Source organism: Phytophthora sojae (genome assembly GCF_000149755.1).
Source record: "Phytophthora sojae unplaced genomic scaffold PHYSOscaffold_7, whole genome shotgun sequence".
NCBI classification, from domain to species: domain Eukaryota; phylum Oomycota; class Peronosporomycetes; order Peronosporales; family Peronosporaceae; genus Phytophthora; species Phytophthora sojae.
Window position 1 is genome coordinate 1834467 of NW_009258121.1, and position 27517 is coordinate 1861983.

Sequence of the window (27517 nt, forward strand, 5' to 3'; positions counted from 1 at the left end):
AGGAGGTGAGGTGCGCTGTTCCGGGGGTGAGGGCAGAGGAAAGGACGAGAACTGGCGAACGGCATGATGTGACGGGAGGCAGGGATTAAGGTAGACGGGTTGATTTGTATAGTGCTGACTTGTGATGCTGAGTAGAGGGAGATACAGTAGGATCAGGATAAAGAGGAAATGAATGCGCAAACACTATCAGCCCAAACACGTTAAACGAGCAAACCCGTCTGAGTTGGTGTGGCTCACAACTTCCATGTGACGAGCCGGGTTGGGATCGTGGCGAGCAGAGCTGGCTTCGCCCCATGCGGCCACGCGGCTGCGAAATTACACTCTTGGTCAGCATTACCATCGCCGCACGCCAGCTCTCCGTCTTGCAGGCATTCGCGTTGCAGCCAAACTACATGTACACTGGAAGTGGCACGATGGAGCACCGAGTTCCGGTGCACCACTTTCAGCCGTTTGCGCAATTTGCGACCTTCGCGCAACCTGCTCTCGCGCCACATTCGCGTCACTTTACAACAGTGAACCTCTGACGCGCCGCCGTGACGTCGCTGCCCCCATCCCCATTATCCGTCAGTCATCGCCAAGCTCAATAGCGCTCCACACTCCCGCTCCGCCGGCCACGCGCTCACCCTGCTCCTCTCCTCCTCCCTCCCCTCCATGATAAACGCCCTGCGCAGATCCGCGCTCTCCGCCATGCGCGGCAGCAGCAGCAGCCGCGGCAACGCCGTCGGCCGTCGCGCCGCCTCCACCTTCGGCGTCGTGTTTGACGTGGACGGCGTGCTGCTACGCGGCAAAACGCCGATCCCGGGAGCGCGCGAGGTGCTGCTGGAGCTGCAGGCGACCGATACTCCGTTCGCCATCATGACCAACGGCGGCGGCTACCCGGAAGACAAGAAGGCGCAGCAGATCGAGCAGATCCTGGGTGGCGGCGTGTCCATCCCGAACGAGCGCATGTGCATGAGCCACACGCCCATGCGCGCGTTGGCCGACAAGCACGGCGAGGAGCTGGTGCTGGCCGTGGGCAAGGACTGCGCCGAGCTGCGGGAGGTCATGGCCAACTACGGCTTCAAGCACGTCGTCACAGTGGACCAGCTGCACCAGCACTTCCCCACCATGTACCCGGACGTGAAGGTGCCCAGGCCGCTGGCGCACAACGGGCGCTTCAATTCGCAGCCTTTCGCCGCCGTCTTCGTGCTCATTGACCCCATTTACTGGGGGCGCGAGCTGCAGATCGTCATGGACGTCTTGTGCTCGCCCGACGGACTGCTGGGCCAGCGCACGGTGGAGGGAGATGGCAACGGCGAGCGCCAGCACATCCCGCTCTACTCGGCGTGCTCGGACTTCCAGTACGTGGGCGAGTTCCACCTGCCGCGCTACGGCGCCGGAGCGTTCCACGCCGTGCTGGAGGACCTCTTCACTCGCACGACGGGCCACAAGCTGGAGAAGACGCTGTTCGGCAAGCCCCAGCGCACGTCGTTCGAGTTCGCTGAGACGCTCATCGACGCACAGCACGAGGACGTGGAGCGGATTTACATGGTGGGAGACAACCCGAAGACGGACATTCGCGGCGCCAATGAGGCTGGTGGCAGGTGGAAGTCGGTGCTCACGCTGACGGGCATGCACAACGGACCGGAAAACCACGAAGAGCACCCGGCGTATGAGGTCGTGGACGACGTGGCACAGGCGCTGGCCTTCATCAAAGAGGATTTCGCGAAGCTGCAGGCGCAGAAGTCGAAGAAGTAAATAAGCGTGAGTGGCGGAAGTGAAGAATAGAAGGCTGTGGTTGGTGTCGATTGGGTTTTATGTCCTATTTTTTTTATTTTTTTAGGCGGCAGGTGGATCTTGTATCGCACTGATGAGCTTGTATATTGCCTGTTGTAGTGTTGATGCTTGAATGCCCAAGTTTATCAGATCACTCACAGATTTTTCCACTCGCAAGTTCCAACAGTGTGAAGACACCGTCTGGTATTTTCTCTTTGAGCAGCCATTACCGTCCCTGTTCGGAATGCAATCGCTGCGCGCTGCTCCTCGTGCTACGAACCTTCTCAGCCGCTAGGATCATGCTAGCTAGCGTATTGCCACTACCGGTAGACTGTAGATTGTTTGTCGGGACAGCGCGTAGCTGATCCACGGATCGAACTTGAGGAGGAGGTTCAGACTAGTCTATTCAACTTATGTTATGAGATTGTCTGCACTAACCCAAGCTTGCCGAAGTGCCCCCCCCCCCCCCCCCCCCCCCGTGAAATCATAGCAGTTTTGAAGAGATCTTTAGACGATTCATCGCTGAATCTGCTTGGTCTTCACTCGTTTGGCGAAAGTCGCTGGCACCCTTTACGCGGATTCGACGATCTTGGTCAGACGAACTCCCCAAAAAGGTTATGTCTGTGTAGTGATCATACTGGTGTTCTAGGTTGAGATCTCTTTGTCACAGTATTTTTTTCAAGTTGCAAATTCCATGAAGTCAGCTTTGGGGACATATTGTGGTTTTCAACTATTTTGCCGCCCGATTTGACGTGTTATCTCGGAGTCCGACTTATATAAAATGGAGCTCCCACATGATCGGTTAGTCCAATTTAGCTATATCTGACCTGAGTTAGTAGCATAAGGCTCAAAGGGCAAGTTGGACATACCTCCCCACCTCTCATGACGCATTAGAACTGCAAGACATTGGGGACAATAGTACACTGTATATAGCCGCTTCATAGCACTATGGCCATCTAAATCACCTGTGTGAACATCTACGGCCGCTACAACTTCATGCCACGCCGATCTGAGAGGGCTCCAGACATGTTTTCGCGGCGGTCCCTTTTGCCGGCGAAAAGCGGCATTTCTGGCCCCTGTTTCGCAACTCGCAGCCCCCAGACGCAAATCGGGCCAGATATAGTTTGCTTCCCTCAGCCCTTCCTGCTAAATCTGAGCCCTCCAGCAAATCGGGCCCGATATATCGGATCTTGGACCACCCGATTTGCCAAAACGGATGAAAGCCACAATACGTGTAACCAGAACACATTATCCTCAGACTCACCCTTGGCCCAAGTCTCGAGCTCCTAGACCGAAACATTCAGTCTACGGTGTACGATGTCGTATTTGTTTAATTCTGTGTCAGCTCGTGAATATCCAGGCGATGCCAGGCCTATTAGACTGGGTCACGCGGGATTAACTTCACACGGTTTTAAGTTGTGTGTGAAGTTCGCTGCGTTTGACAAATACTCTTGCCGGATTTGTATGATTATGATTTTATAGGAAAAGGATTTCCAAAACCTGTGTTCAGCAATCGATGATTGTGCTCAAAATCGCAGCCTGACATGCCGTTGAGTGACCTGGCACAGCTTCAGTCTACAAGTTGCTGCCTCCGAGCAAGCGCAAGTATGAGAGCCAACTATCCAGCCGAGCTAGAGTATCTCACCCCACCAAGTTACGAAAACCTGGACTTTAAAGACGAATTCCTGTGGACTGAATAGGAGTCACTACCGGAGATTACTCCATCCCCACCCAAGAAAGCGCGCCAGCACTACAGCCACGCTTCCAAGTCGAAAAAGCCAAAGAAAGAGAAGATCCGCACGTACACCCGGCGCCAGGTTAGTAAACAAAATTTCCTGTTTAGCCGTTTTATTCGAGAAAGTAAAACATTTACCATGTTTTCGTTCACTAAAGACGGAGATCAGGGCGTTGAAGAACGAAATGAAGCGGCTGAACCAGCAAATGGACTCGTATGGCGAACGAGGGCACGTGATGAGAGAGCGCGCGAGATTAATCCAGCAGCAACGCTCAAACAAAGAACTGCTCGAGGCACTTCAGGTGCAGCGCTTATCGTTAGCCACCACGGGGTCTATGGTTCACAGTTCATCGTACGTCCAATGAAGAGGTGACATATTGAGTTGCAGGCGTGCAGTAACCTTTTCTTGTGACTTTCTACTGTAGAACAACAAAATGACAGCCCCGTTCGATGCGCTTACACGCCTCGGCACGAATTTCCGTGAACGACAGCGTACGCTACTGGAGATGCGGCACGATCGCCTGCAGTTTGCTCGCCAGTTCATGCTCCGACAATTGCACTGCCTGGGTATGGACGAGTATTGCGACCGGAAGAAGTTCAAAACAGACCACGGCGACCTCATGTGGCTGAACTTTGAAATTGTCCCGCTGCCTGAGGCGCAGAGCATCAAGGCGACGGTCCAGGCGCTCCAACACTTTGTGCACAACATTGAGATCAACATTTCCGATGCGACTGGCGATGTCACGGTCCGCGAGAACGACAACGCGATGCCAGACAGCGCTGTAGCCCAGCATCGCCTTGTCACGAAAATCGACAACTTGGAGGTCGAGTCGAACCACGTGGCATTCGGGGAATACTATCCAGCGACTCCAGGTCTGCAAGAACAAGCGTTGATGATCTGCGATGTCGTGGAAGAAGACAAACTGTTCCCGTACCGTCATTCGGAACGACTGCGCCAGGACGTGATTACCATTATTTCGCTGGTATCGCACCAGGGTGAGGACGGCAAACCCATTATCGTGATGGCTCGCTGGCTGTGCCAACGTATTCTCAAGTCTGTCATTCCCGTGCCTCAGTTTGCGGTGAATCGCATTCGCGATAATGCCGAAAAGGGGGCCCAGGCCATGCTCTCATGCTGCTTCAACTCATCCACCATGTCGAGCTCTTAACGTTGTATAGTAAAGAAGCTAAACTCGCTCGCGTTCTATTGTTACTTGGACAACACCGACCAGAAAGCATCCTGCGAGAGCTGCACGTTCGACACGGTCCTCATGCGGCGCTTACCCTGCTTCTGCTTGGCCAACAGCTTTTTCTTACGCGTGCTATCTCCACCACCGACGGTCTTGCCGGACTTGATGAGCACATCCTTACGGTACGGAGCAATCCGCTCCTTGGCGAAGATTTTGCCACCAAGCGCAGCCTGGATTGAAATCTCGAACTGCTGTCGGTCGATAACGCGCTTCAGTTTCTGACACAGAGCGCGGCCGTCCGGCGTAGCTCTGCTGCGGTGGCATACGAAGGACAGCGCGTCCAGAACTTTTCCGTTGATCAACAGGTCCACCTTCACGATGTCCGACTTCTGCGGCTCGATCTCGCGGTAGTTCAGCGTCGCTATAGGGAACAAGTCACGCAGCATTAGTACGTGGTAAGGTGAAGATTATGATGCTACAACCATTAACTTACCGTAGCCGGACGAAATCGTCTTGAGCTCGTTGTAGAAGTTGGTGACGACCTCTTGCCACGGCACATCGATGGTCACGATAACGCGCTCGTCCTCAAGATAGACGAGGTTAGTCTGCACACCACGTTTTTCCTTCGCCAGCGCCAGCACTGGTCCCAGGTACGACGATGGCGTGATGATCGAGGCCTCCACCATCGGCTCCAAGATTTCGTAGTACTTGGTCGACTCAGGGAACGCACCAGGAGTCTCCACTGTGAACTTCTCACCCTTCGGGTCGATCACAGTGTACGGTACCATAGGCGCGGTAACCATGACCTGCATACCCTGTTCGTCCGATAGTCGCTGGTGGAAAACTTCCATGTGCAACAGACCCAGGAAACCGCAGCGGAATCCCATACCAAGTGCACCACTGGTTTCCTGCTGAGCCGTGACGCTAGCGTCGTTCAACGTCAGCTTCTCAATAGCTACTCGCAGCTCGTCGAAGCTGCAGTCATCAGTGGGGTACATACTCGCAAACACCATGCTGCGAGCCTCCTGGAAGCCTGGAAGAGCCTTCAGATCCGCCGACGCAGCTCCTTCACGGAAGAACGTATCTCCAACCTTTGCTTCCGTAGTGGACTTCATGCCTGCAATGATGTAGCCGACCTGACCAGCATACAACCCCTTGGTCTTGTAGCGTCCGGGCAGCAACAAACCCGTCTCCTGGACGTCGTGCTTAGTCTTCTGGTGCGCACTGTAGATCTTGTCTCCAGGGAAAATCGCGCCGTCCACCACCTTCACGAGGCACACTGTTCCGCGGTAGTCATCGTAGTACGAGTCCACCAGCAGACACCTCAATGGTGCATTGGGGTCGCACTCCACAGGCGGCGGCAGTCTGTCCACCACAGCCGGAAGCACGTCCTGAATGCCCTTCCCGCTCTTCGCCGACGTCAGCAGCACCTCATCCGGGTCCACGTCCAGCAGCGACGACAGACTCAAAATGCTGTCGTCCACCTCGGCGTGGGGCATGTCGATCTTGGTCAGCATCGGCACCACGTGCAGATTCCTCTCCTTTGCGGCGTAGTACGTCGCGAGCGTCTGTGCCTGGATGCCCTGCGAGCAGTCCACCAGTAGCAACACCCCTTCACAGGCAGACAGCGACCGGTTCACCTCGTAGCTGAAGTCCACGTGCCCCGGAGTGTCCACCAGGTTGAGCATGAAGGTCTCGCCGGTCTTGGGGTCTCGGTGCACCATGGACGCCGTCTGGGCCTTGACGGTGATGCCGCGCTCCCTCTCCACTTTCAAGTTGTCGAGGAACTGGGCGCTCTCGCGCTCCTTGCGCGAGATATTGCCGCTGGACTCGAGCAGGCGGTCTGCGAGCGTCTACAGGTCCAAAATAGCCGTTAATTCCGTGGTTTTATTTTCACCTCGCACATACAGAGTCATTTATGAAATAAGAATTTGCAGCGTTTTAGCTTGGACAACGCACCGATTTGCCGTGGTCGATATGCGCTACGATGCTAAAGTTGCGGATGCGTTCAGGCTTGAATTCCTCGAGCCGCTCGGACATGTACGGCCCCACAGTAGCGGGCGTAAGCGCCGCGTCTTCCTTGACCTCTCTAGAGACCGTGGCCAGACAACGCGCGCGGACGGCGGGCGCGCGCAGCGCGCGTTGCAGCTCCCGACGACGTAGCGCCAGCATCCCGGTCAACGTGTTGAACCTTGTTGTGTGGCTGTGCTGCTTACGTTGCATCCAGTGTAACAACACACTAAATGCAGCACAGTTAAAGCAACACAAAGCGGCTATGTTGCACAACATGCAACTTGAACCTGCTTACGGTGCACTAACGGTTTTACACAGACGTGAGGATGGGCAAATTCCGACGCTCCGGACCTCAATTGAGCCCGTGACACTCGAAAATGGAGCAGCTCGAGGACCTCGAGGCCGACGTCTTGGCGATGAACCCGGAGCTCGGGTGCGTGTTCGACGACCCCGACCATGACGATCACGCGCTTCTGGCCACGGAGGTGCTAGACTTGCCCGATTTGGAGCTGCTGCTGCCGTCGGGCGAGCTGGGCGACGAACTGTTGACGTCGCTGCTGCCGGACGACGAATTGGACGAGAATTCCGTCGATGCAATGGGATCAGAGGAGGAGAAGGAAGGTCTAACGGTATCAATTGATGATCCTTCTACGTTGACGTCCGAGGTCAAGGAGACGGAGCTCGCAGCGCGAGAACTCAAATTCCTCGAGGCGCAGAGAGACTTTCTGCAGTACAAAGCGGACGCGAAGGTTGTTGATGTGGAGAGTGAGAATGAGCAACAACGGGCGATAAAGCAGGAGGTTAAGAAGGAGAAGAGCAGGCTGGAGGAGGCCAGAGCACAACAGAACATGCTGGTCGACGTTATCAAGCTGCACCAACAGAGCGCTGGCGACCTGCACCGACTGATGATCCAGGCGTCGCCGCTGATGCACTACGTGAGTTGCGGCTGTTGAATGTTGGAATGAAGGCGTTAGTGTATTGACGAGAGTTGTGTATGTCTTGAATGCAGAGGATGACGCTGATGACACCGATGGAGTCGTACATCCGACTAAGCAAGGATCCAGCCGAGCGCCGCAGCAAGCTGCTCGAGATCCGGGACGAGAAGCTGGACGTCGTGCGCCAGTTTGTCACGGCGCAGACTCGCGGCATTGACCCGACGCGTGGGTTCTTCTACGTTGACACTTTCGAGCGCTTCGGCAAGTTTTACACCGTGGACTTCAGCGTCTCTCTCGTGAACGGCATGACCGTGGCCGAGGTGGCGGAGGTGATACAAGACCAATTCGTCGTGCCGCGCGACGGCGTCTCGCGGTTGCTCGGCTGTGTCACGAACCGCACGTACTACGACGCCATGGTCGACACTTTCCTACACGCGCGGACCGTGGAGCGCGTGGACCTGCCCGAGCGCTCGTGCGACGGCCGCAGTTTCCTGGTGCAGGAGTCCAACGCCGTCTTCTTCTTGAAGAAATTCGCCGCCGGCGAAGTCGATGAGTCCGACGGCGGCGGGCAGTCAGGCGAGCAGGGCGATCTCACCGTCATGATGAGCGACTTTGTAGACGTGGACGAGCTGCACCCGTACCATACACACAGCCGAGTGCGCAAGGACATTTCCGTGGGCATCACGCTGCGGCGCCACGTCGGGTCCGATGGTGCCGAGGGCGTCGTCATGCGCCGCTTCTCCTTCGTCAAACACCATCTCGGCCGGCGGGTTTCCAGGTCAGAAGTGGTGAACACCATCTCGACGCGGGTGCTACTTTGGGGGCAAGCGGTGCGACTCTGCATCGCGGAGCGCAGGCGGCAGAAGCGAGACGCCCCCAAGCGCATCTGGAACACCCACACGTTCCCGCAGCCGCACCATCGGAAGGAGGGCGTGACGCCAGCGCCACCACGACCCGACACGGCGTGTGCCGGTGCTCATCAGCTCATGTAGTAATTTAAGTTCGTCGTCTTGGAGGGGTGCAAGTTGCAGCCTGCATGCAACAAGGGCAGCAGGTTGAACATGTTCGTTTCGGTGAGCATCCTTCGTATTCGTGCTTGTCAATGAAAAAGAAGCGTTCCACTCTTACTCAACTTCACTCAGCTCGAATCAAGGAAGTGGTATGTAGGGACTGGATGGCGGCGGCAACGCGGCCTGGGAAGCACATCCGCATCGTCGAGCTTATAGGGGGGGAATGCGCACACGCATGCGTCGAATACAAAGTAGATAGATATACGGAGGTTGTCGGGAACTGCGGGCGCGCGTGCCATAATATCCCGAGCGCCACGCGCCCCGCTATCTCGAGATAAGCCTGCCGATGTACAAGCAATGCTGCAAGTTTACCATTCTGGTGGCATGGTTGGTCAAGAGCTCGCCCCTGCCAAACTGCACGCGCTTGCAGCCGATCTAGTCGCGCCGCGCATGTGACGCGTCTGCAGTTGCAGTGCAGACTGCAGCGCAACCGATATTGGGGAAGAATCCGCGTTGCAGCCATTCGGGGGCGGCACGCGTTAGCAGATCCCGCCACCGCTCTCGGCGCTCGAACCGCTCAATTGGAGCCGGAGCGAAGATGGCTTCGGGACCGCGGGCGCGGTGGGTGGTGGCGGTGTTTGCTGTCAGTGGGTACCCGTTTCCAGCTCAAATCGCCCGCTCCGAGTGCTCTCGAGTCGGAGCGGAGCTCTGAGCTGAAGCCTCCGGGAAGCAGACCCTTGTAGGCGAAGCCTATTGTCGCGTTTCCACGGGGCCATACGTTGGCAGCCCGAGGATACACTTGCCAGCGCAAAGTGTACATGACTTATCGGAGATTCCGAGTTGAATGGCGCGCGTCGAGTCAGCTCGGCTCGGCGGGACTTCAGTCAAGCTTGTCATGCAGTGGTGACACAACAAGTCCAACGGTTTGACTGGAGGAGGACGTGTTTCTGTTTGTGGGGCCACTTCAAATCGGGTGTATCCTCTCGCTGTGAGTAACCAGGCGCAGACTACTGCGCCCGCCCGCGGCCTCCGGCGCGTCTTGCAGGCAAGACCTTCCCATCAAGCGCGGCCGTGGGCAGCGCAGGTATGTATCCGTCCCATCGAGGGGCAGGATCACGAGGATTCCACAGCCGTGACACCCGAAATACTGGCCACGCCCGTTCACCAACACACACCTCCTCGAGATGGCAAATGATCTCCTCGTTAGTTAGCAACGTTACGCAGTGGTGCAAACCCCATCTCATCGACCGAGCGCTGCCATTTCGGTGGCGGCGCCATGTTCGACTGGCCGTGACGTCGAGCCGCGCCATGAAGATGGCTCCTTCGCTTTGCAACAGCGGACTGAAGGTCTCCACCGGAAGCTGCCGGTCCATTCTGATAAGTCGGGCGAGATCCGGAAGCTTCAAGATGAGCAGCGAGTGCTCCAAGCTGCGTCTCACCGCTGGAAAAGCATCCGCTTTACCGGAACGAGCTCTCGTTGACGTTGCAGCTTGGGCGCACACCACCATCGTGATCAGTTTCCTTTCGCGTCCTCCGCCTCTCGGGTGTTCGGGTGTATCTTATTGCCAGATCAAGCCATGCTTCGAGGAGGACACATCGAATCCCCGCAATTCGGTGAGGAATCGCTCGGATACACTTCGCCCGTGCAGAGACTGCCGCCGCTAGTCAAGAAACGCAGGAGCCCCCGTCGCGTCACACTTTGGGGCAACCGCCAGGCTAGCAATCCCCGACCGGATCTCGGCCACGCCGCTCGTGTCGCAGCGAGAGACTGGCGGGTAGCCATCCAGTCACCCCAAAGGGCTGCACGCGCGCGATGCCCGTGGCGCTCGACCTCGCCGCCGGAGCCGCCTAATCCCGGGCTGCCAGCCAGTGGAAAGCCGCCAAAGCGATCCTAGCTCGGCCTCTCCGTGCACCAGTGCACCCATCCATCCAACACGTTGGCCGAGGCCCGCGCGGGTTTCTGCCGGCGGCAGCGTGGCAAGGTCGTGTGCTACGGCCGCCGCCGCCAGAAGCGCGCCTCGCGGCCCGTCGGCGGATTCCAACGAGGCAGCAAGCCTCTCGCCCGATCGTCGCCGGCGCGGCGACTGCACCGTGACAACGTTGATGGAGCGTTGAGCCGTGATCGCGCTAGAGCCGAGTGGCCACTGTCGTGACAAGTTAGTTGACACCTGTGGGCTTCGCGGTGCAACCTGCCTGTCAGACCCGATAGTATCCGTTTCGTAGCTCTTCACACGCACAGAGATGTATTGAGACAATGCCTACATAAACAGATACCCCGTCGAACACGGTAGTACATTTTTCGCGTCGGGGGCCAGCTGGCCATGTCAGGGTGCTAGGACGACTGCGGACGGCGAGCACGCACGCCCCACGTTGTGGACGTGCCGCTCCTTATGCGCGAAGGCGTTGGATCTTGCCTCATCTTATCTTCCACCAGCGGCCGGCGTCCACGCGCGCTTGATGAAACGCCCCCGAAAGGCCATTTCGTGAACACGCGCGATGCTTGTCACGCTTGACGACGTCAAGGTGACGCGCGCGGCCATCTACCGGCGGAGTCGCAACGCGCCGTAGTTGTGCTGCCGATTGCCATTGCCATGCGGCCACAAGTAGCCCCTGGTATCGAACATGTAGCGGCGAGGGGCGAATATCCGCGGCCGGCCGGCTGGAGTGCGCGGCGGGTTCCACGGCCACGGTCACTGCAAGTCACCTCTCGTTGCAGTGGCCTCCCACTTGGCCTGTCCCTGCGAGCCTGCTGGCGCGGCAGCAATTGCAATGCCCGGAGGAGAGACGGGCGGCTTGGATCCGCTTGGGCTCGCCTGCTCTGCTTGTCAGTCAGGCGGGCAGAGACCGTGGCGGGCCATCAAGCGAGGCCCTCGCTGGCTGGCTTTGGCCCGCCTCCCCCATTGCCATTTCAGAATTCGACGTCTAGTGAACAAGTTCCGAGGACGAACGCAAAGCCCCGACCACTTTTCAGTCAACAACATGGTGGCCACTTCCTCGACGACGCAGCCCGCCCAGACGGCGCTGGGCCTCGCCAACTCGCCCGCCGCCTCGGGTCTCAACAAGTGCAGGTACAAGACCGGCAAGTGCACCAACGTGCGCTCCAGCAAGCGCAACGGCCAGCCGCACCAGCTGTGCCTGTACCACCGCGACAAGGCCAACAAGATCCAGCGCAAGTTCGACCGCCAGAAGCGTCAGGTGGCGCGCTCCAAGAAGGCGCGCGACGCGCACGGCGGCCTTGAGTCTCCTTCCTCCATCTCGATGCTCGACATGGCCGCGCTCGCCGGCCTGTCCCCCATGCCCGAGCACGCCGTGTCCCCCGCCAACTCGACGTACTCGACGTGCTCGTCCACCATGTCCTTCTCGTCCGTCGCCTCGGACGACGTGCCCATGTACACGCCCGACTCGATCGACTGCAGCCTCAACGAGAGCGTGTGGACCGACCTGCCCGTGGTCGCGGCCTCGTACCTGGGCGAGTTCACCGACATGCCGCTGCCCTCGAGCTGCCACCAGAGCTACTTATCCTCGGACGAGATCGACTTCCTGTGCTCCGCTATTCTCGAGTAAAGCGACAAGTCTGAGCGATAGAGATGAAAGGCGTCTCCCTCCAAGAAATATGAGGGAGGAGGCTCAGAAAAGCATCGCTCAGATGGACCCGGTGGCAAGTGCTGCTGTCGGCTTCTCCCGAGCGAGCGCGGAATGGCACATTAGGATAATTAGAGCATTGTGGTAGTAGCGTGGTAGACTAAGTGAGTGCGTGTGTATAAAGTCAATGGACAAGTAAGTATCTATCAACAACTGGTTTTGCAAACAAAAAATCTTCAACCAGACGTAATGTGTACCAAAGGCTCAGCGTGGTGGCGCTTCAAGTGCACTCAGCTAGTGTCGCCAAGTGAGGGGGTTCACGAGTATGAAGTCGTGGGGTCTGTGCATTATAAAAACTATGATCGATAGATAGGCAGCGGATGAAGGAAGGTCTTCCTTCCCGATTTGGAATGCAAGCGCGACGGACATAGCACAATTGGGACCGCGCCACTAGACTGTGGAAACGTCGCGGAGGTTTCGAGACAATTGGGGGTGGCAGCGAAAGCTAGGTGCTTTATTGCTGCAAGGAAGGCGTCTTGTGTGCGTACGTGGGTGTCCGAGTGCAAGTGCAAGTGTCAGCTCTGCTCACAAAAGGGTGGAGCTTCCGGGTGTGCAGCAGCCGCGACGGTGACGCCAATGAGCCACGGCACCCGCCGTCTTTATCCTCCGTCGACCCACCACAAGGAAGAAACCACAGGCTCCGTCCGTCGCTCGCCATCACCAGGACCGGACCAAAGCGCTCAGTGGGGGCCAGGCACTGTAGATGCCGTTGCACCGGTCCACGCCGTCTCCGGCGCCTCGGCACTTGACCCCAACGCCGCCGCCCGGGACGACCAATGAGGCCATGGCCGAGGCCACCGCAGCGGCGTCGATCCTGAGCGCCAACCAGTTCAAGCTGCTGTACCTCATCAGCCTCTACGCCGTGGCGTCCAACTCGACCCGACAGAACGAGCGCTGGATCCGACACGTCCCGCTGCTGGTGCTCATGTTCGAGGGCATCCTGTGCGACGCCTTCGACTTTGACTACGCGCCGGCGTCCATGCGCTTGTCCTTCAAGGGCAAGACGCTGCGACGCTGGATCAACTTCTCTCGGGAGGGCAAGGCAGCGATCGACGATCTCTGGGCCCTGCGGCTCATCAACGGACTCAAACTCTCAAGCGACGACTTCCAGCCCATTACAGCGTACCAGGTCTCCATTAAGGGTCAATTGGCGTTGCGGCTGCTGCCTCGGTACTTCCAGGAGACCGTGGACGCCTTCCTGTATCCACCGGCGCCGCTGGAACGGCGGCTGCTTGTTGTACGGTATGATGGTCAGCATTTTGTCCTGCGGTCAGGGGGCTACAGCAAGCCCAGCAGTATCACGGAGAGCGATGATGTGTCGTATGTATCGAGTCCGTTCCTGCCGCGATGTCTGCGCTCGCGATCCGGCGGGTATTACAAAGTCCAGGAGCGCAGCAACGCCGATAGAGCCCAAGAGTGCGCGTTAGGGGCGACTAGCATCACCAAGAAGACGTCGGAGGCCGTCACGTTGGGAGACGTGTACGCGCTCATCGGCGAGTGGGTGCCCTTCGGCACCAACCAGATCGTGGCGTTAAACGAGCGCATGGGCGTGCTCGACCGATGTCAGGGTGGAATCCTCACCAGTTGTGTAGATAGCAACCCCACCGACGCGCAGTTCCGAGTGCCCGTGGGTCAAACTCAAGTGCGAGTGCTGGACTACGACTTCGTGCGCTTCACGAACTTTGAGGCTGAAAGTCACTTCCCAGAGACGCCCGGGATCGTACAGGTCGAGAACTTCGGGATGCACCTCAACAGCGACGGCTCGCTCATCTACGGCATCAAAGTGGAGGCGGTCATGGACCGGTTGGGCGACGACGTGGCTATCGACCACCTGTCTCGACTGCTGGTAGACGTACACCAGGACTCCTCCATGCTCGTCAACGACCTGCTTTCAAGGTACCAACTCAGTCTGCTGGAGATGCTCTATCTGGGGGACTCCTTCCAGCGGAACAAGTACAATTGCATCCTCAGCAAGCAGATTCATCCGAAACTTCCAGCTCAAGCGTATGTAAGTGACCCAAGGTATGCCAACGAGCTGGCTCAAGTGCTCGGGGATATCCATACAAGCCACGATTTAACCCCTGACGATGTCCTGGTAGTGGGGAAGGCTGGGTGCCTATTCTCCGGGCCCAATGTGTTCCGATACGAGCATGTTTTCACGGCGTATGTGGGTTTGGTATGTCGAGACATCTTCATCAAGAACTTCTTCGCGCGAACTTTCGTGCTGGATGCGACGCTGAAGGAAATCCGCCAGCTAATCCACAAGGTACATCGAGAACCCGCGACGGTCCTCCAAGTGCGTGAGAAACTCTCTGCAGTATCGAAAGACACGATTCTGCTGGCCGAGACGCTCGAGTATCTCTTAGACTCGCTGGAAAACGTCGAGCTCTCGCCTGCCGGCTCCTGGGGCGACCGAGATGATTTAGACGAGAGCGGGGACGACTCAGTCGACAGCGTCAGGAGGAGGACATTCGGAGGACCCGAGTCGGACGTGGACTCACGGTTGTTCCAAGTGCTGGCACTGCCACAGCTGAAGGCGCAGACCATCATGCGGTGCCACGACTCCATCAAGTTAATGGAGAACACAATGCTACAGCTCGAGCAGCTACAGATGATCGCCGAGTCCACCGCAACGAATCTGCTTGAAGTGGCGTGCTCGCGTGTGAATCTTAATACTCAAGCTCTGATGAAGGCCATGGCTATGCAGACGCGCATGTGCATCACGTTGAACGCCATGCAATACTTTGTCGGTGGAATGTTTGTGTTTGACGTGATTGACCGACTGACTGGAGGCACGTGGAATGGGCATGTCCCCAAGTGGGCGATGGACTCCATCATAGATCCGATACTGCACCACCCGCTGCTCTGGTGGGCGATCAACCTGCTCATACTTGCGGCTTTCGTGACGGGACTCGCACTACTATCAGCGTGGACTGTGCGGTGCTCGCTCGGGTGGTGTGAGGCGTCTTTCGAGGTGAATCGCAGGATCGCGCTCGACAAACTCGACACCTTCCTGGCAGCGCGGAACGTACAGAGTAGTTTCGCTCTACGAAAGGTGGCTACAGCACCAGGGAGGAAGGCCAACCGGTTTCGGATGATAAAGTGGACGGAGACCGATTCTACCCTCTGGGGTGGCGTTCTACCCGAAGTTGAGCTCACTTTTGACGACCGACACGGATTTCTGTTGTTTGTACTGCTGCGCTTCGACGGCAAGCGCTACCCGCACATGCTAGAGGACGAGTGCTACCAAAAGTTCCTGGAGATCTTCACACGCGCGGAGATTTTTCGAGAAGACCCGCTCCGGTGGAGAGAGGAGTAGTCGACAGTCGGACAAAACTACGGGCTCCGTTGGAGTGCGAACCCCTGGCAAGGCTTTCGTCACAATGCCTACAACATCGCTACGAGTGATTGCGGCAGTGTTGATAGCGTGCAAGAACTATGGCCGCAGGAGCCAGGCTCACACTGAAAGCGAACCGCAACAGGACCCTATCGTTTGGAAAGAACGAAGGTAGCGCACGACGTATAGAGAGTTGCTACCATACTATTTAAGCTGCGATGTCGAGACCTGTCGAGGATTTCGATCAATTGCGCGGCAAAATACAACGCCCACGAGGTGAACCCCAGTCTACATATTTTGCCTCCACCTCACCAATATCTTACTGGACCAGTAACTTGATTTCAAAATGATGATGCTCAGTTCCCTTTGCGTGAAAGGTTTTGGTGGGAACAAGGCCGAAGATGATGCTCGAAAATGGCCGATAACACCGCGGCGGGCGCGGGCATTTGTCACTGCAAAAGTTGTAACCTTGACCGCAAGTAGAACCACGATGGAAAGCCGCTCGACCACGCTGCAACCTCAGGCACCCCCTGAATCGCAATGCAGTGACACTGTTGGATCTTCGGATGAGACCATGCCATCGGAGCCCCTAGCCGATCCTACAGTACTGCGCTGTCGTCCAAAAGAGCCCGACGGACGGCGAAGATGCGTGAGTGCAGCTTCAAGCCGAAGAAGGCCAAGATCCGGACGTGCGCCCGGCGCAAGGTACACATGAATTCTGGGATCGGCAGTGTTCGTCCTTGTACAGAAGCTTCAAAGTGCCATGCTAACGTTTTTATGATGTTACTGGGCAGGCGGAGATCGAGGAGCTGACAGCAGAGATCCAATGTCTGAAGCGGCAAATGGCCGGCCATGACCATCAAGCAGAGGTGCAGAGAAACAAGGAGGCGTTGATGCAACGCGAGCTCTCAAACCAAGCGCTTCGTGCCGCCCTTCGAGCTCAGCGTCTTTCGTTTGCCAGTGCCGTCTCGATGCTCTCTCAATTCTGCGTACGACATAGCACTGTCTCGGATATGTGAGGTCTCTACTCTAACTTTCTTGCTCTCTTTGTCCAGCGCGAGGAAGTGACCGGTCCATTCGATCTGCCCACACGACTTGGCAGGAACCCGTATGAGCGTGAGGTTGCGCTGCTGAGGATGAAGCGGGACCGACTCGCTTGTTCATGCTTCAACGCCAGCAGTTCCTCTCTACGGCGGACTTCTGCGACCGGAAACGGTCAGTCGCTACCAATGGGGACATGGTGTCGATGCACTTTGAGATTACCCCGTTGCACGAAGCTCGCAGCGTCAAGGCCATCTTCGACGCGCTGCAGACCTTCGTGTACAACATCGAGATCAGCATCTCCGAGGCCGTCGGGGACATCACAGTGCGTGAAAATGACGACGCCAAGCCCGACAGCCCCGTGGCGCAGCACCGGCTTCACACCCTGATCCAAAACGTGGTGCAGATCGAAGCCAACAATGTCGCGTTTGCAGCGTACGACCCGGCGGGTCAAGGCGGACGCGAGCTGGGGTTGTCAGTTTGTGACGCAGTGGATGAAGACGATTTGTTTCCGTATCGACTGCTGGAACGCATGCGTCAAGACATGACGATGATCATCCAGCTTGAGTCGAGCGAGGACGAGAGCGGGATGCCGTTTGTCGCACTGACTCGGTGGTGGTGCCTACGCATCCGGAAATCGGGCATTTATGTGCCACCGTTCGCGGTGGAGCGTATTATATGAAGCGTAGACAAGGTTGCCGAAGCTATGCTGTCGACGGCGACGCAGGCTACCGCCGTGAGCTGCTGAAGTACCTTCGCTAGAGGTTCGAGATCTTGCGGTTAACAGTGCAATAACAACCGGTTTTCTTTGCGCTACAACTGTAAAGCCCCTTCCACAATACATTATTCTCGCGCGACTGCAGCGTTCCCAGCGCACTCATCGATAAGTTAATGCATACTGTTGATGCCGGGGTGAGACAGCCAAAACAAACGTTAATAGCTGGCCGTCAACAAACGAAGCTTGTCGACCTTCACACAAGCGCTGCGTCGGCAACAACACACGCTCTGCGGTGTCGGAAGCCTATTCTCGCTTCAACGACGGCCCTAGCGCTGCTGGAAACCCCTGCTGGAAGCCCCTTTTTGCAGCGATCTCCACGCCCAACTAGCGAAAACTTCAATGGTAATCCGTGCGTCATCATGCCGATGATGTCGGCACGCCCATCTCCTTCATCGCCCAATCAGCGTGCAGCTGCCCGTGTCGCGACGGACGAGAGCTCAGTCAGCAAACAGAAGACAAATGAGCAGGAGGCCGCAGAACCCCAAGTACGACATCGCCAGCCTGCTTGGCGTCGATAGCGACCGCGCTCCGAGCGCTGAGGGTCAGCAACTACCAGGACTCGCATTTGTTCTGCAGCAGGGGGGCTGCACTCCAACATTCCCAGCTGAAAACGCACAGTCTTCACCCCAGTGCCATCCGAATGGAATGGAGGTGGAGCTGCCGCCAAAGCAGACAAGCGCCACAAAGCGACGAGCGTCCGAGTGCGAGGACGATAATAACGCAGCAACAACAGCAGAAGCAGCGGCGCCAACAAGCAAAAAGTGTCGAGGCAAGGGGCGCAAACCCACGTACCTCGTCCGAAAGGTGGGTGAGACGCATTTGAGTGGTTAGTACGTGGCCAACGTATTGACTGGTTGTGTGCTATGTTATGCTGTGCTGTGTTGTTGTAGGAAGAAAAGTGCGAGCTGCTGGAGCACATCAAGGAGCTGGAGAGCCAGGTGTCGTTCCTCAAAAACCGCACCAACATTGTGGCCTGGCAGGAGAAGGACCGGCAGCAGATCGAGACGGAGATCAACAACAACGTGCTGCGTAACTCGGTCAAGCAGCACCAGCTGCAGGTGCTGTCGGCGCAGTCGGCACGCATTCCGTCAACAATCGCTGCCCGCTCGACGCGTACATTCACCTGGGCCGCGAATGGGTCCAGCGAACGGAGACGCTCTGTCGCTTCCGCGCGCAGCAGTGTCGAGACGCCGTGGAGCTGGTGGAGAGGCGCACGCAGTTCATGACGGAGGCCCGCGAGTACACTGAGAACGCGCAGTTCGTGGACGAGGCGGGGGATTTTTGCTCCATCCGCTTTGACATCTCGCCGCTCGAGGGGCTGAAGACGGTGGACGGGGCCTTCGACTTCATCCAGTTCCACATCAAGCACATGGACACCAAGCCCATGAACTCCAAGTACACGTGCACGAGCGAGCTCGGCCCCGACAACAGCATCATGCACCGCCGGCTGATCATCTCGGAGGTCGAAACTGTGGCGACCGAGACCAACTTCGTCATGTTCTCCGAAAAGTGGCCCGGTGCAAGTCACCACCAGGACAGGTGCGGAGACGCAGCAGCGGACAAAGGCGTCATGGTTATGAACTACGTGGACGAGGACGACCTGTACCCGTATCGCCCCGACAACTGCGTGCGTCTGGACATCAGCGGGGTCATGGCACTGAAATTGTACCGCAAGGTTGTTAAGACCCCCAAGGGGGAGGACAAGGAGGTGCCCGCCGTCGTGCTCACGCTGCAGAACAGGGATCCCGAAAAATAAATACGCCCGGAAATATATTTGTATTTTCGGAATCAATATTTTATTGTAGGTATACCTCCTTGGTTTATCCGGTATTTATTCCAGCTTAGATCAAAACTTCTAGATTTTATTTCTGCGGTTGAATATATCCTTCATGATTGAGAAGTTTTTTCCCCTAATTTTCATTGTGTTAACGCCATCAAATTTTCCCTTTATGCTAAAATGATGTTGTTCAGCAACCTTAACACGGATGTGGCGACCGTGGGCAGTGTTTGTAAGAACCCATGAAGGTAACACGATTGCAGCAATTTACTGAATAATTTACTGCGTCAGCACGGGGTCTTCAGATTATTTATTTCTTCTCTCCTTGGTATACAAACAAATACGTATTTCGTTAACTTGAGAAAATAGATATATATCGTAATTTCGGCATGCCTGCTGCAGAAGCTGCGGCGCACCGAGTTGCCCGTGCCGACTCACGTGCTTCAGATGATGCGCGATCGGATCAACGACCCGGGCAACGCCATCCTGCGGGCGGTCAAGGACGCGCGGACGCCCGTGGAGCTCGAGCCCAAGGACATCAAGGTGCTCATTGTCTAGCGGGAGGGGAGCGTTGAAGCTGCGCAATCGAGAATTAATGGGGAGAGGGCGATGGATGAGCTCTGGTGAGCTGGTGCTGGTGGTTGCAGTCCTTTCGCCCCCAAGCAGCACGACCGTCATCCGCGCCGATTGTGCGTCCACAAAGCCAGTGCTCTGGCATCATCATGGCAGTGCGAACGCAACCGCGGGGCATCACCTTGATGTGAAGATGGCTGCGAGAGCGATGGCCTTGACCGCAGGAAGCGCTTCGGTGGTGTACACTGCAACACGCGGATGGGCGTCAGGATCTACTATCATATTGGACGGGCCCTTTTATAATCCATATGTAGCCATGTATTTATCTTTCAATCATAGTTGTTAAAACGGATTTCAAGTACTCAGATCAGCCAATGACATTTCGTTTCCTGTGTTATGCGATACAGACTATTTGATTAACGAGGGGGCCGCGAATCTGCTTCAAGTGGGGCGTGACCGTCATCAACTTGTAGCATGATGCTCTCGAACCCTTTTTCTACGAATACCCCGTAGTATCGCATATTGATCCTTCATTGATTTTCTATCGCTTTTGACCTCTAATAACCGATGCGCGAAAAACGAGGCATCACCTGTTGATGCCAACGATCGAACAAGCTCCCACCTCTAAAGTCTCCATCGTAAAGCATAGCGGCGGTACCTCGCCGAATCAGCCTCTATCGCCCATAGCTCGACTTTTCAAATTGCTCGGCGACAGACAGACCCCCACACAGCTTCAACACTTGCGATGGACCCACCCACTGGCTCGGCGTCGCCGACACTGCCGTCCGCGCGCTCGCTGCTGTATCGGTCCCCGGACGTGTCGGCCGACTGCAGTCGCCCGCTGCCTCGATTGAACCCGCTGCCGCTGCGGTCGCCCACGCCGGCGGACGTCAGCGACAAGACGCTGCTGGTGTTCCTGCACCCGGACCGGGCGACGGCCGCCTCCGGGCTGCAGGCGAGGAGATCGATCTCGCCCCGCTCCGTCACAGCCCCTCAGCAGCAGGAAGACCCTGCAGCGAAGACGATAAGCCGCAAGAGGAATTCGCGCGACTTTGACGACCACCGAACCAGCTCCGACGATGGAACCGGAGGCGAGACCCCGCGCGGACGCAAGCGCAGCACTCCCGGATGCAAGGGCAGGAAACCCACGTACCTCGTTCGGAAGGTAATAGTGCTACATTCATTCATTAGCTATTGTGGTGGTGGAAATGTGAAAGTGATGAGAGTGGCGATGATGTTGTTGTAGGAGGAGAAGGGCGAGCTGGAGGAGCAGATCAAGAAGCTCGAGGCGCAACTCGAGTACCTGAAACACACGGCTTCGACCGAGTGTTTCGCCAGAGCGGTTGTAAGACGGACAGACCACAAGTTTTTCGAGCAGGAGATGCACAACCATCTTCTGCGAGAAGCCGTCCGCAACCAGCACTTTCAGCTCTTCAGCGCGCAGTCGGCACTTTCGGAGCTCACGGTGAGAAATTTCACTCAGACGAGATATGGTGATGTTGTGCTGATGTCATCGTGTCCCAACTTTTGCAGTACTCAATCCAGCAGAACCAGTGTCCCATCAACACCTTCATCCACTTGGGGTGCGATATCCAGCAACGACACAAGGTCTTGGAGAACATGAATGCGCAAAAGTTACGGGACGCCAAGCAGCTCATGGATAAGCGCATGCAGTTCTTGAGAGACCCAGCCGAACAGCGTCGGGAGACCGCTCAGTTCCCGACGGACTCAGGCGCCTTGTGCTCGGTGATTTTTGACGTGACGCCACTCGATGGAAACACGGAAATTGAAGACGTCGTTCGCGCCTACGGTGCCGCCTCGCGCTATGTAAAAAGCATGGGCATGATGGTGCCACCATTCACAGGGGACGATGCGGGTGTGGTCCATGGACGTCTGCAAATCGACACCTCGCCGGAGATGCCCACGGAGTCGAGCTTTGTGGTCTTTTCGGAGCTGCAGAAGCCGACATTTGCTGAGGACAGAGATCACAGCGACAAGTGCGTTGACCCGGTTGGCATGCTCGTGCTGGACTCGGTGGATGAAGATGAACTGCACCCTTATCGTCCAAGTGAGTTCTTACGGGAGGATGTCAACGCAGTTATCACGATCACAAGGGGCTCTCGGCGTCAAAACGGATACAAAGACAACGACCCCGACAAGCGCGTGCCGTGCCTCATTTTGACGCGCTGGGTGTTGCTGACGCTACGTCCGGATCAGAAGGGGAATGCACCCTCAGGTGCCATGGACTTCCTGCTCCAAACCTGCATTAACATGGGCAACGAGATGCTTCACGCCATCCAGGAAGCTGCGACTTGTGCGAAACTTACTAAAGCTCGCGGAGTTCGCCAACCCTGGAGACTGGGACGTACATGCACATCAACCTCTAGCGGCACTGCGGATGTCCCCAGCTAATGGAGGACGGTACCGGTAGTAATAGTATAGCAAGATAGCACGACATGACCTCAGACTTCGGCCTAAAGAAATGTTAGTACTGTAGCGCGAGTTCTGGGCTGTATGGACTTGTGTTATCGTTGAGCTCTCTCTCTCTCAACCAAAACTCGATCGTCCAGAGTTTTTTCTTGCATTAAACGTGGTTAATATCTTCGGCTAATTGGCGGAAGAAGGCTCCCGAAATTAGGTGGCGGGGGCAGCATCGCCGCCATTGCTGGAGGTGCCATGCTTGTTGGCAAGTCTCCAGACGGCACGATTGGGTCCCGAGGGGTCAAAGCGTAGCGCACATTGTTCAGCATCGCCTCGCCCACCTGCTCAATCCCATTCCGAATACGTTGTGTAGCTTCGAACGGCAGATGGATCGATGACTTGCGGATACGCAGCAGCGACCAGCGCGTCAGAATCACCACCCGCTCCATCTCGATTGGGCCAGCGTATCCTACGGGTCGAGACTTCGGTCTCGTACAGGTCGATACCAGCATGAGCACCGTCACATCTTGTCGGATCCTCCGCCCTGGAATGTACGGGTACAGCTCGTCCTCGTTCACGAAGTCAATTGCAAGTACGCCAAGCTCGTCACCATGGCCGGTGGCCCCCAGATCTTCCCACTCGTTCGGCAACTCAACCCCTAGCGCTGCAGGACCATTTCGTTCATGGTACTCACTAAACATGGCGTTATTTGTCTCCATCTCCGCCACGTTGGCAACATTCGTAACCAGCCTCTGCTGCGAGACAGAAGGGTCCCAGTGGTCGTCGTTTTCCCTGATCGTGATATCTCCCAGCAGTTCTGACAAACTGATCTCCAAATTGTACGAAAAGTTCAGCAACACATCAAAAACTGTCCGCGCCGAGCGGATCCCGGCAAACGGCGTAACATCGAAGCCCATGTAGCAAAAATCTCCGTGCGCGTTCTCAAACTTCTGGTTGTCGGAGAAGGGGGTCGACGGGTCCATGAATCTCCGTCTTGCCACTAGAAACTGCAGCGCGTCGTGCAGTTTCTTCTTCTTCATCGATAGCAGCGTTGCGTGGCGCTCCACGGGGTCTTTCCCCAGCTGGATGAACGTCTCGAACGGACTGTGCTCTTGTACGCGCATGTACTGCGCGATCATGGACTGCGTGTTGGCAAACGCCAGTCTCTGGGAGTGAATAACTTGGCGGATCCCCCTGTTCTCCTCCTCCCGGCGGCGCATCCTCTCTCTATCCTCGAGCGCGTCGTTTTGCCGCCGGTACTGTTGCATTTCCTTCTGCAACTTCTCGTACTCCTTGGAGAGCACGGCCAGCTCCTCTTTGCGCATGTAGTAGGTGCGTTTCCGCTGCTTCTTGGGCTTCGGCTCCGTATCTTTCTCGTCAGTTTTGGCAGCTTTTTGCCTCTTTGTCTTTGCTTTAACTTTAGGTGGAGCTGCTTCCTCCTCTTCTTCTTCCGCGGCGTCGCTCTTGCCCGCGGGGGACGACGTTAGCGACGAGGCCGCAGTTGCCGTCGTCGTCAGGTCGTCCTTCCAGGGCGCCGAGGCGCGCGGAGGCGCCACCGACTGCATGAGCGATAGCAGCGCGTGTGCGGAGGCTGGTGAAGTGGGCGCGGGGGGCTCGCGGTCCGAGAAGGGCGGCGCGCGGAGCATGTCGCGAGGGCTGAAGGCGGTCAATCGTGCAATGTTTCTGGGAAAGGCTGGACCTGGCTATTGGAACGGTTAGGTGGTGTACGGTTTAGTAGCAAAGAAAACGATGGGTAATTGACTATAGTGCTCGATATTAATAACTGAAAGATGGAGAGAGCCGAAAGAGGCTCTATAACTGTGCAGAATTGATTACGCCCGATTACTTTGAGAATGGATTTCTAAACCGGACCAAACTCTTGTTGCCGTCTGACTGCACCGCAGAAGGTATGTTGATGTAAGTTGTAGTTGCGCTGAGCTTGACCTGGACATTTGCGTCACGTGAGTTATTGCTCGTGTATCTGTATCTGACTGTTGGTGAGGGTGATCTTGCAATGAGAATGGACAACTGCAGTTTGCGTGGTACACTTCAAGCGCTGGTGATCAGTGTGAAAACCTGAACTTCTCTGAGTCATGCGTGATTGATTGACTCTTATGCAGCGAGCACCAGCAAGTCGCAGAGACTGATGTTGGTACTCATCTATGACGGCACCTCCACCTTTTTTACTGCGCATATTGACCTTACCACACAATTTACAACTCAAAACATGGAGCGATATTTTATTTGAATTTTTATCTACAGCAATACGCCTGTGCAGCTATGTAGCTACCTACACATTCCGTCTCATTAACGGAGTTAATCTCCCATTCACCGAGTGTCGAATGGCGGTGAACATGGCTTGGCCGACCTGCTCCATGCCGTCGCGGATGTGCGCGGCAATGTCGTCGTCCAGTGGGAACGGAGGCTTCCGAAGTCGCAGGCAGGTCCACCGAAGCGCCACCACAATGTCGTCCTGTCCGTCGCTGCTGCCACTTACCGCAGACCCGCATTCACTGGCGGTACCACTGGGAGAACCGACAGGATAATTGGTAGGGGTGGCGCTGGGCCGACGCGGATACCTCGCTACCATCACGTGGAAAGTGATATCTTGCCTCACACGTTCATTCACATGGTACGGGTATAACGCATCGTCATGAACGTAGTTGCACACTGCAATGCCCACTTCATCGCTGACAGCTCTGTCCGTGCGAGGCCCCGAGCCGTCGCCCCAGTACTGCGTGAAGGTCACGTTGTTCGTGTCGACCTTGACGTTTGGAGTGATCGTCGTCACAAGGCGATGCTGGGCCACTGAAGTATCCCAGTCTTCGTCGTCATTCTCGCGGATCGTGATGTCGCCGATAAGGTCCGAGATGCTGATCTCCAAATTGTACGAAAACTTGAGCACGCCCTCGAACGCCTGCCTGACACTTTGCGCCTTGGGCAGCGGCTTGATATCAAAGCGCGCTAAGCACACGTCCCCATTGTCCGACTGGAAACGTTGGAGGTCGGTAAAGTCCGTGTCCATGGCCATGTATCGCGAGCGCTCAGCTAGAAAGTAGACCGCCTCCTGCAGTCGCTGCTGCTTCATCGCCAACAGCGTGCTGTATCGATCTCGTGGATCTGTGCCCAGTCGAATGATCGGCTCGTAGCGACTGTGGTCCCCAGCTCGCTACAAAGTGCATAGATCTCGTTAGTGTCATTATCAATACACGCCCCACCCTTGGGGTACAATAGCCAGCCCAGTTACCAGAAACTCGGAGATTATGGACTGTGTGTTGGCGAAGATTATCCGCTGGCCTCGGATGGAGTCGCGCAGCTGCTGATTCCGCCTCAATTGCATCTCAACGTCGTCCTGTCCGTCCTGGCCGCGCCCGCGTCGCTTGAGGTGCTGCAACTGGATGGTCAGACCCTGCAGCTTCTTCTCCAGCATCTCCTTCTCCTCCTACAGTAGAGTACCCACTTCATCAGGCCCAACCCCCACCTCGCTCAATGCAACTGAGACTGCAAAACTGTACCTTGCGTCGGTAGTACGTCCGGGCCCGCAGCGCCGGGTTCAGTTCTTTGTGGCGTCTGCCCCTCGCTGGCTTGGACGACTGTGCGTGTGCGGCGCCCGAGAGCTGCAGCGGCGGCGCGGACCACACCGAGTTGCTGCTGCTGGGCAGCGTCGACTGCAGGTTGGGGATGTTGGGCGGCGCCTGGAACGGAGAGGGGCCCTGCATGCTGCCCGCGAAGCAGGCAGGGGAAGCCGCGCAAGCTAAGGTTAAGTTGAGGTCTCAGCTCGAGTGAGCTTCGCTTCGGTCACACCAGGCGTCAACACTGATAGGGATAGGGGCGCACTTCAGAAAAAGCTGAAGTTGTTGTGCTGGACGAGCGCAATGGTTCCTGGACACCAAGGCAAAGGAACTTGTTGTCTCTTGATGCCACTGTATTTTTACTGCCAATATTTGATGGAGTTCGGGTCGGAAGGCAGCCTCTAGATATTGCAATGTAATTCATCCCATTGAGGTGCTGATTGATAACGCGATATAAATCTGCAAAAAGCACCGGTACGAAATCAAATTGTAAGCTTACAGACGTTTGATCTCCATGACTTGCACCACCCTTTTGTACGCCTTATATTGCTGCTTGTGGAGTGACCTGGCCATTGACCGAGTGGTGGATGGCCGTGAACATGTCCTGCCCGACTTGCTCCATGCCGTCGCGGATGTGTGAGGCTGTGACATCGTCCAGCGGGAAAGCGGGTTTTCGAGCGCGCAGGCACGTCCACCGAGTTGCCACCACCATGTTCTCTTCTGTATTGCCACTCACAGTGGCGGGGGAACCGACTGTGTCGGTGTCGTCGCTGAATGCACCAAGTAAGTTTCGCGGATACTTCGCTATGACAACGAAGAACGTGATATCTTGGCGCACTCGCTCTGCTTCATGGTACGGGTAGAGCTTGTCCTCGTCGACGTAATTGCAGACTGCGATGCCCACTTCGTCGCCCACTGCTCTGTCGGGTTGCGGCCCCGAGCCATCTCCCCAGTACTGCGTAAAGGTGACGTTGTTTGTGTCCACCTGCACGCCATGGTTGACCGTCGTAACCAGTCGATGCTGCGCCACGGAGCTATCCCAGTCTTCTTGGTCGTTCTCACGGATCGTAATGTCACCAACCAGATCAGAAATGCTGATCTCCAGGTTGTACGAGAACTTGAGCACCCCTTCAAAGGCTTGCATCACATCTCGAGCTGCAGGTAGCGGCTTGATATCAAACCGCACCAAGCAGACGTCCCCGTTGTCTGACTGGAAGCGCTGGAGGTCCGTGTACTCCGTGTCCATTTTCATGTGCCGAGAACGCTCCGAAAGGAAGTAAACTGCTTCTTGAAGACGCTGCTGTTTCATGGCCAAAAGGGTCTCGTATCTTTCTCGCGGGTCTGTCCCCAGTCGAATAACGGGCTCATACAGACTATGGTCCTTAGCTCTCTAAATTCACATCACAGCACTCAATGTCAGTCGATCAAAAGACAAAAAAAGCATACCAGGGCTACGACAGTACCAGAAACTCCGAGATGTAGGACTGCGTGTTGGCGAAAATGATGCGTTGGCCTTGGATCGAGTCGCGCAGCTCTTGGTTCCGCTTCATCTTGACTTTGAGGGCGTCTCGGCGTATTTCGACCACATCACGACGTGCCAGTCGCTGCAGCTGCAGATTCAAAGCCAGCACCTTCCGCTCCAGGTCCTCCTTCTCCTCCTGTAATAAAATAAAAATACGTTAGCCACAATAAAATATTATTTTAATAATAATTGGAGAAGCTCGTTAAAACGAGCTTC

At 56.3% G+C, this 27517-nt stretch overlaps 9 protein-coding genes across 9 annotated transcripts; 7 read left to right on the forward strand and 2 right to left on the reverse strand.

Annotated features, from left to right (window-relative positions):
* Nucleotides 1-687: 687 nt before the first annotated feature.
* PHYSODRAFT_515346 (hypothetical protein) lies at nt 688-1737 on the forward strand (the record flags this gene model as incomplete). The annotated part of the gene is made up of 1 exon (XM_009534069.1): nt 688-1737. One exon carries the CDS (start codon nt 688-690, stop codon nt 1735-1737), a length of 1050 nt encoding a protein of 349 aa, XP_009532364.1.
* A 1989-nt stretch (nt 1738-3726) lies between these two features.
* On the forward strand, nt 3727-4659 carry PHYSODRAFT_515309 (hypothetical protein; the record flags this gene model as incomplete). Its single annotated transcript, XM_009534070.1, has 2 exons — nt 3727-3846; nt 3916-4659. The coding sequence occupies 2 exons, from the start codon at nt 3727-3729 to the stop codon at nt 4657-4659; spliced, it is 864 nt and encodes a 287-aa protein (XP_009532365.1).
* Nucleotides 4660-4700: 41 nt separating this feature from the next.
* On the reverse strand, nt 4701-6856 carry PHYSODRAFT_361469 (hypothetical protein; the record flags this gene model as incomplete). Its single annotated transcript, XM_009534071.1, has 3 exons — nt 6640-6856; nt 5174-6533; nt 4701-5101 (listed from the first exon to the last, which is right to left on the reverse strand). Exons 1-3 carry the CDS (start codon nt 6850-6852, stop codon nt 4701-4703), a joined length of 1974 nt encoding a protein of 657 aa, XP_009532366.1. The 5' UTR covers nt 6853-6856.
* Nucleotides 6857-7109: 253 nt separating this feature from the next.
* Nucleotides 7110-8620, forward strand: PHYSODRAFT_517892 (hypothetical protein; the record flags this gene model as incomplete). The annotated part of the gene is made up of 2 exons (XM_009534072.1): nt 7110-7628; nt 7703-8620. 2 exons carry the CDS (start codon nt 7110-7112, stop codon nt 8618-8620), a joined length of 1437 nt encoding a protein of 478 aa, XP_009532367.1.
* Nucleotides 8621-11617: 2997 nt separating this feature from the next.
* PHYSODRAFT_516278 (hypothetical protein) lies at nt 11618-12202 on the forward strand (the record flags this gene model as incomplete). Its single annotated transcript, XM_009534073.1, has 1 exon — nt 11618-12202. The coding sequence occupies one exon, from the start codon at nt 11618-11620 to the stop codon at nt 12200-12202; it is 585 nt and encodes a 194-aa protein (XP_009532368.1).
* Nucleotides 12203-13064: 862 nt separating this feature from the next.
* PHYSODRAFT_303837 (hypothetical protein) lies at nt 13065-15599 on the forward strand (the record flags this gene model as incomplete). Its single annotated transcript, XM_009534074.1, has 1 exon — nt 13065-15599. The coding sequence occupies one exon, from the start codon at nt 13065-13067 to the stop codon at nt 15597-15599; it is 2535 nt and encodes an 844-aa protein (XP_009532369.1).
* A 1180-nt stretch (nt 15600-16779) lies between these two features.
* PHYSODRAFT_262033 (hypothetical protein) lies at nt 16780-17340 on the forward strand (the record flags this gene model as incomplete). Its single annotated transcript, XM_009534075.1, has 1 exon — nt 16780-17340. The coding sequence occupies one exon, from the start codon at nt 16780-16782 to the stop codon at nt 17338-17340; it is 561 nt and encodes a 186-aa protein (XP_009532370.1).
* A 555-nt stretch (nt 17341-17895) lies between these two features.
* On the forward strand, nt 17896-19771 carry PHYSODRAFT_517235 (hypothetical protein; the record flags this gene model as incomplete). The annotated part of the gene is made up of 4 exons (XM_009534076.1): nt 17896-18240; nt 18327-18473; nt 18686-19156; nt 19583-19771. 4 exons carry the CDS (start codon nt 17896-17898, stop codon nt 19769-19771), a joined length of 1152 nt encoding a protein of 383 aa, XP_009532371.1.
* Nucleotides 19772-21670: 1899 nt separating this feature from the next.
* Nucleotides 21671-25639, reverse strand: PHYSODRAFT_286914 (hypothetical protein). The gene has a single exon (XM_009534077.1). It carries the CDS (start codon nt 23851-23853, stop codon nt 22381-22383), a length of 1473 nt encoding a protein of 490 aa, XP_009532372.1. The 5' UTR covers nt 23854-25639; the 3' UTR covers nt 21671-22380.
* Between the last annotated feature and the right edge of the window lie 1878 nt (nt 25640-27517).

Excerpts from the sequence above, each read along its gene's own strand:
- PHYSODRAFT_286914 (XM_009534077.1), bottom strand. The coding sequence starts at position 23,853 with ATGCTCCGCGCGCCGCCCTTCTCGGACCGCGAGCCCCCCGCGCCCACT.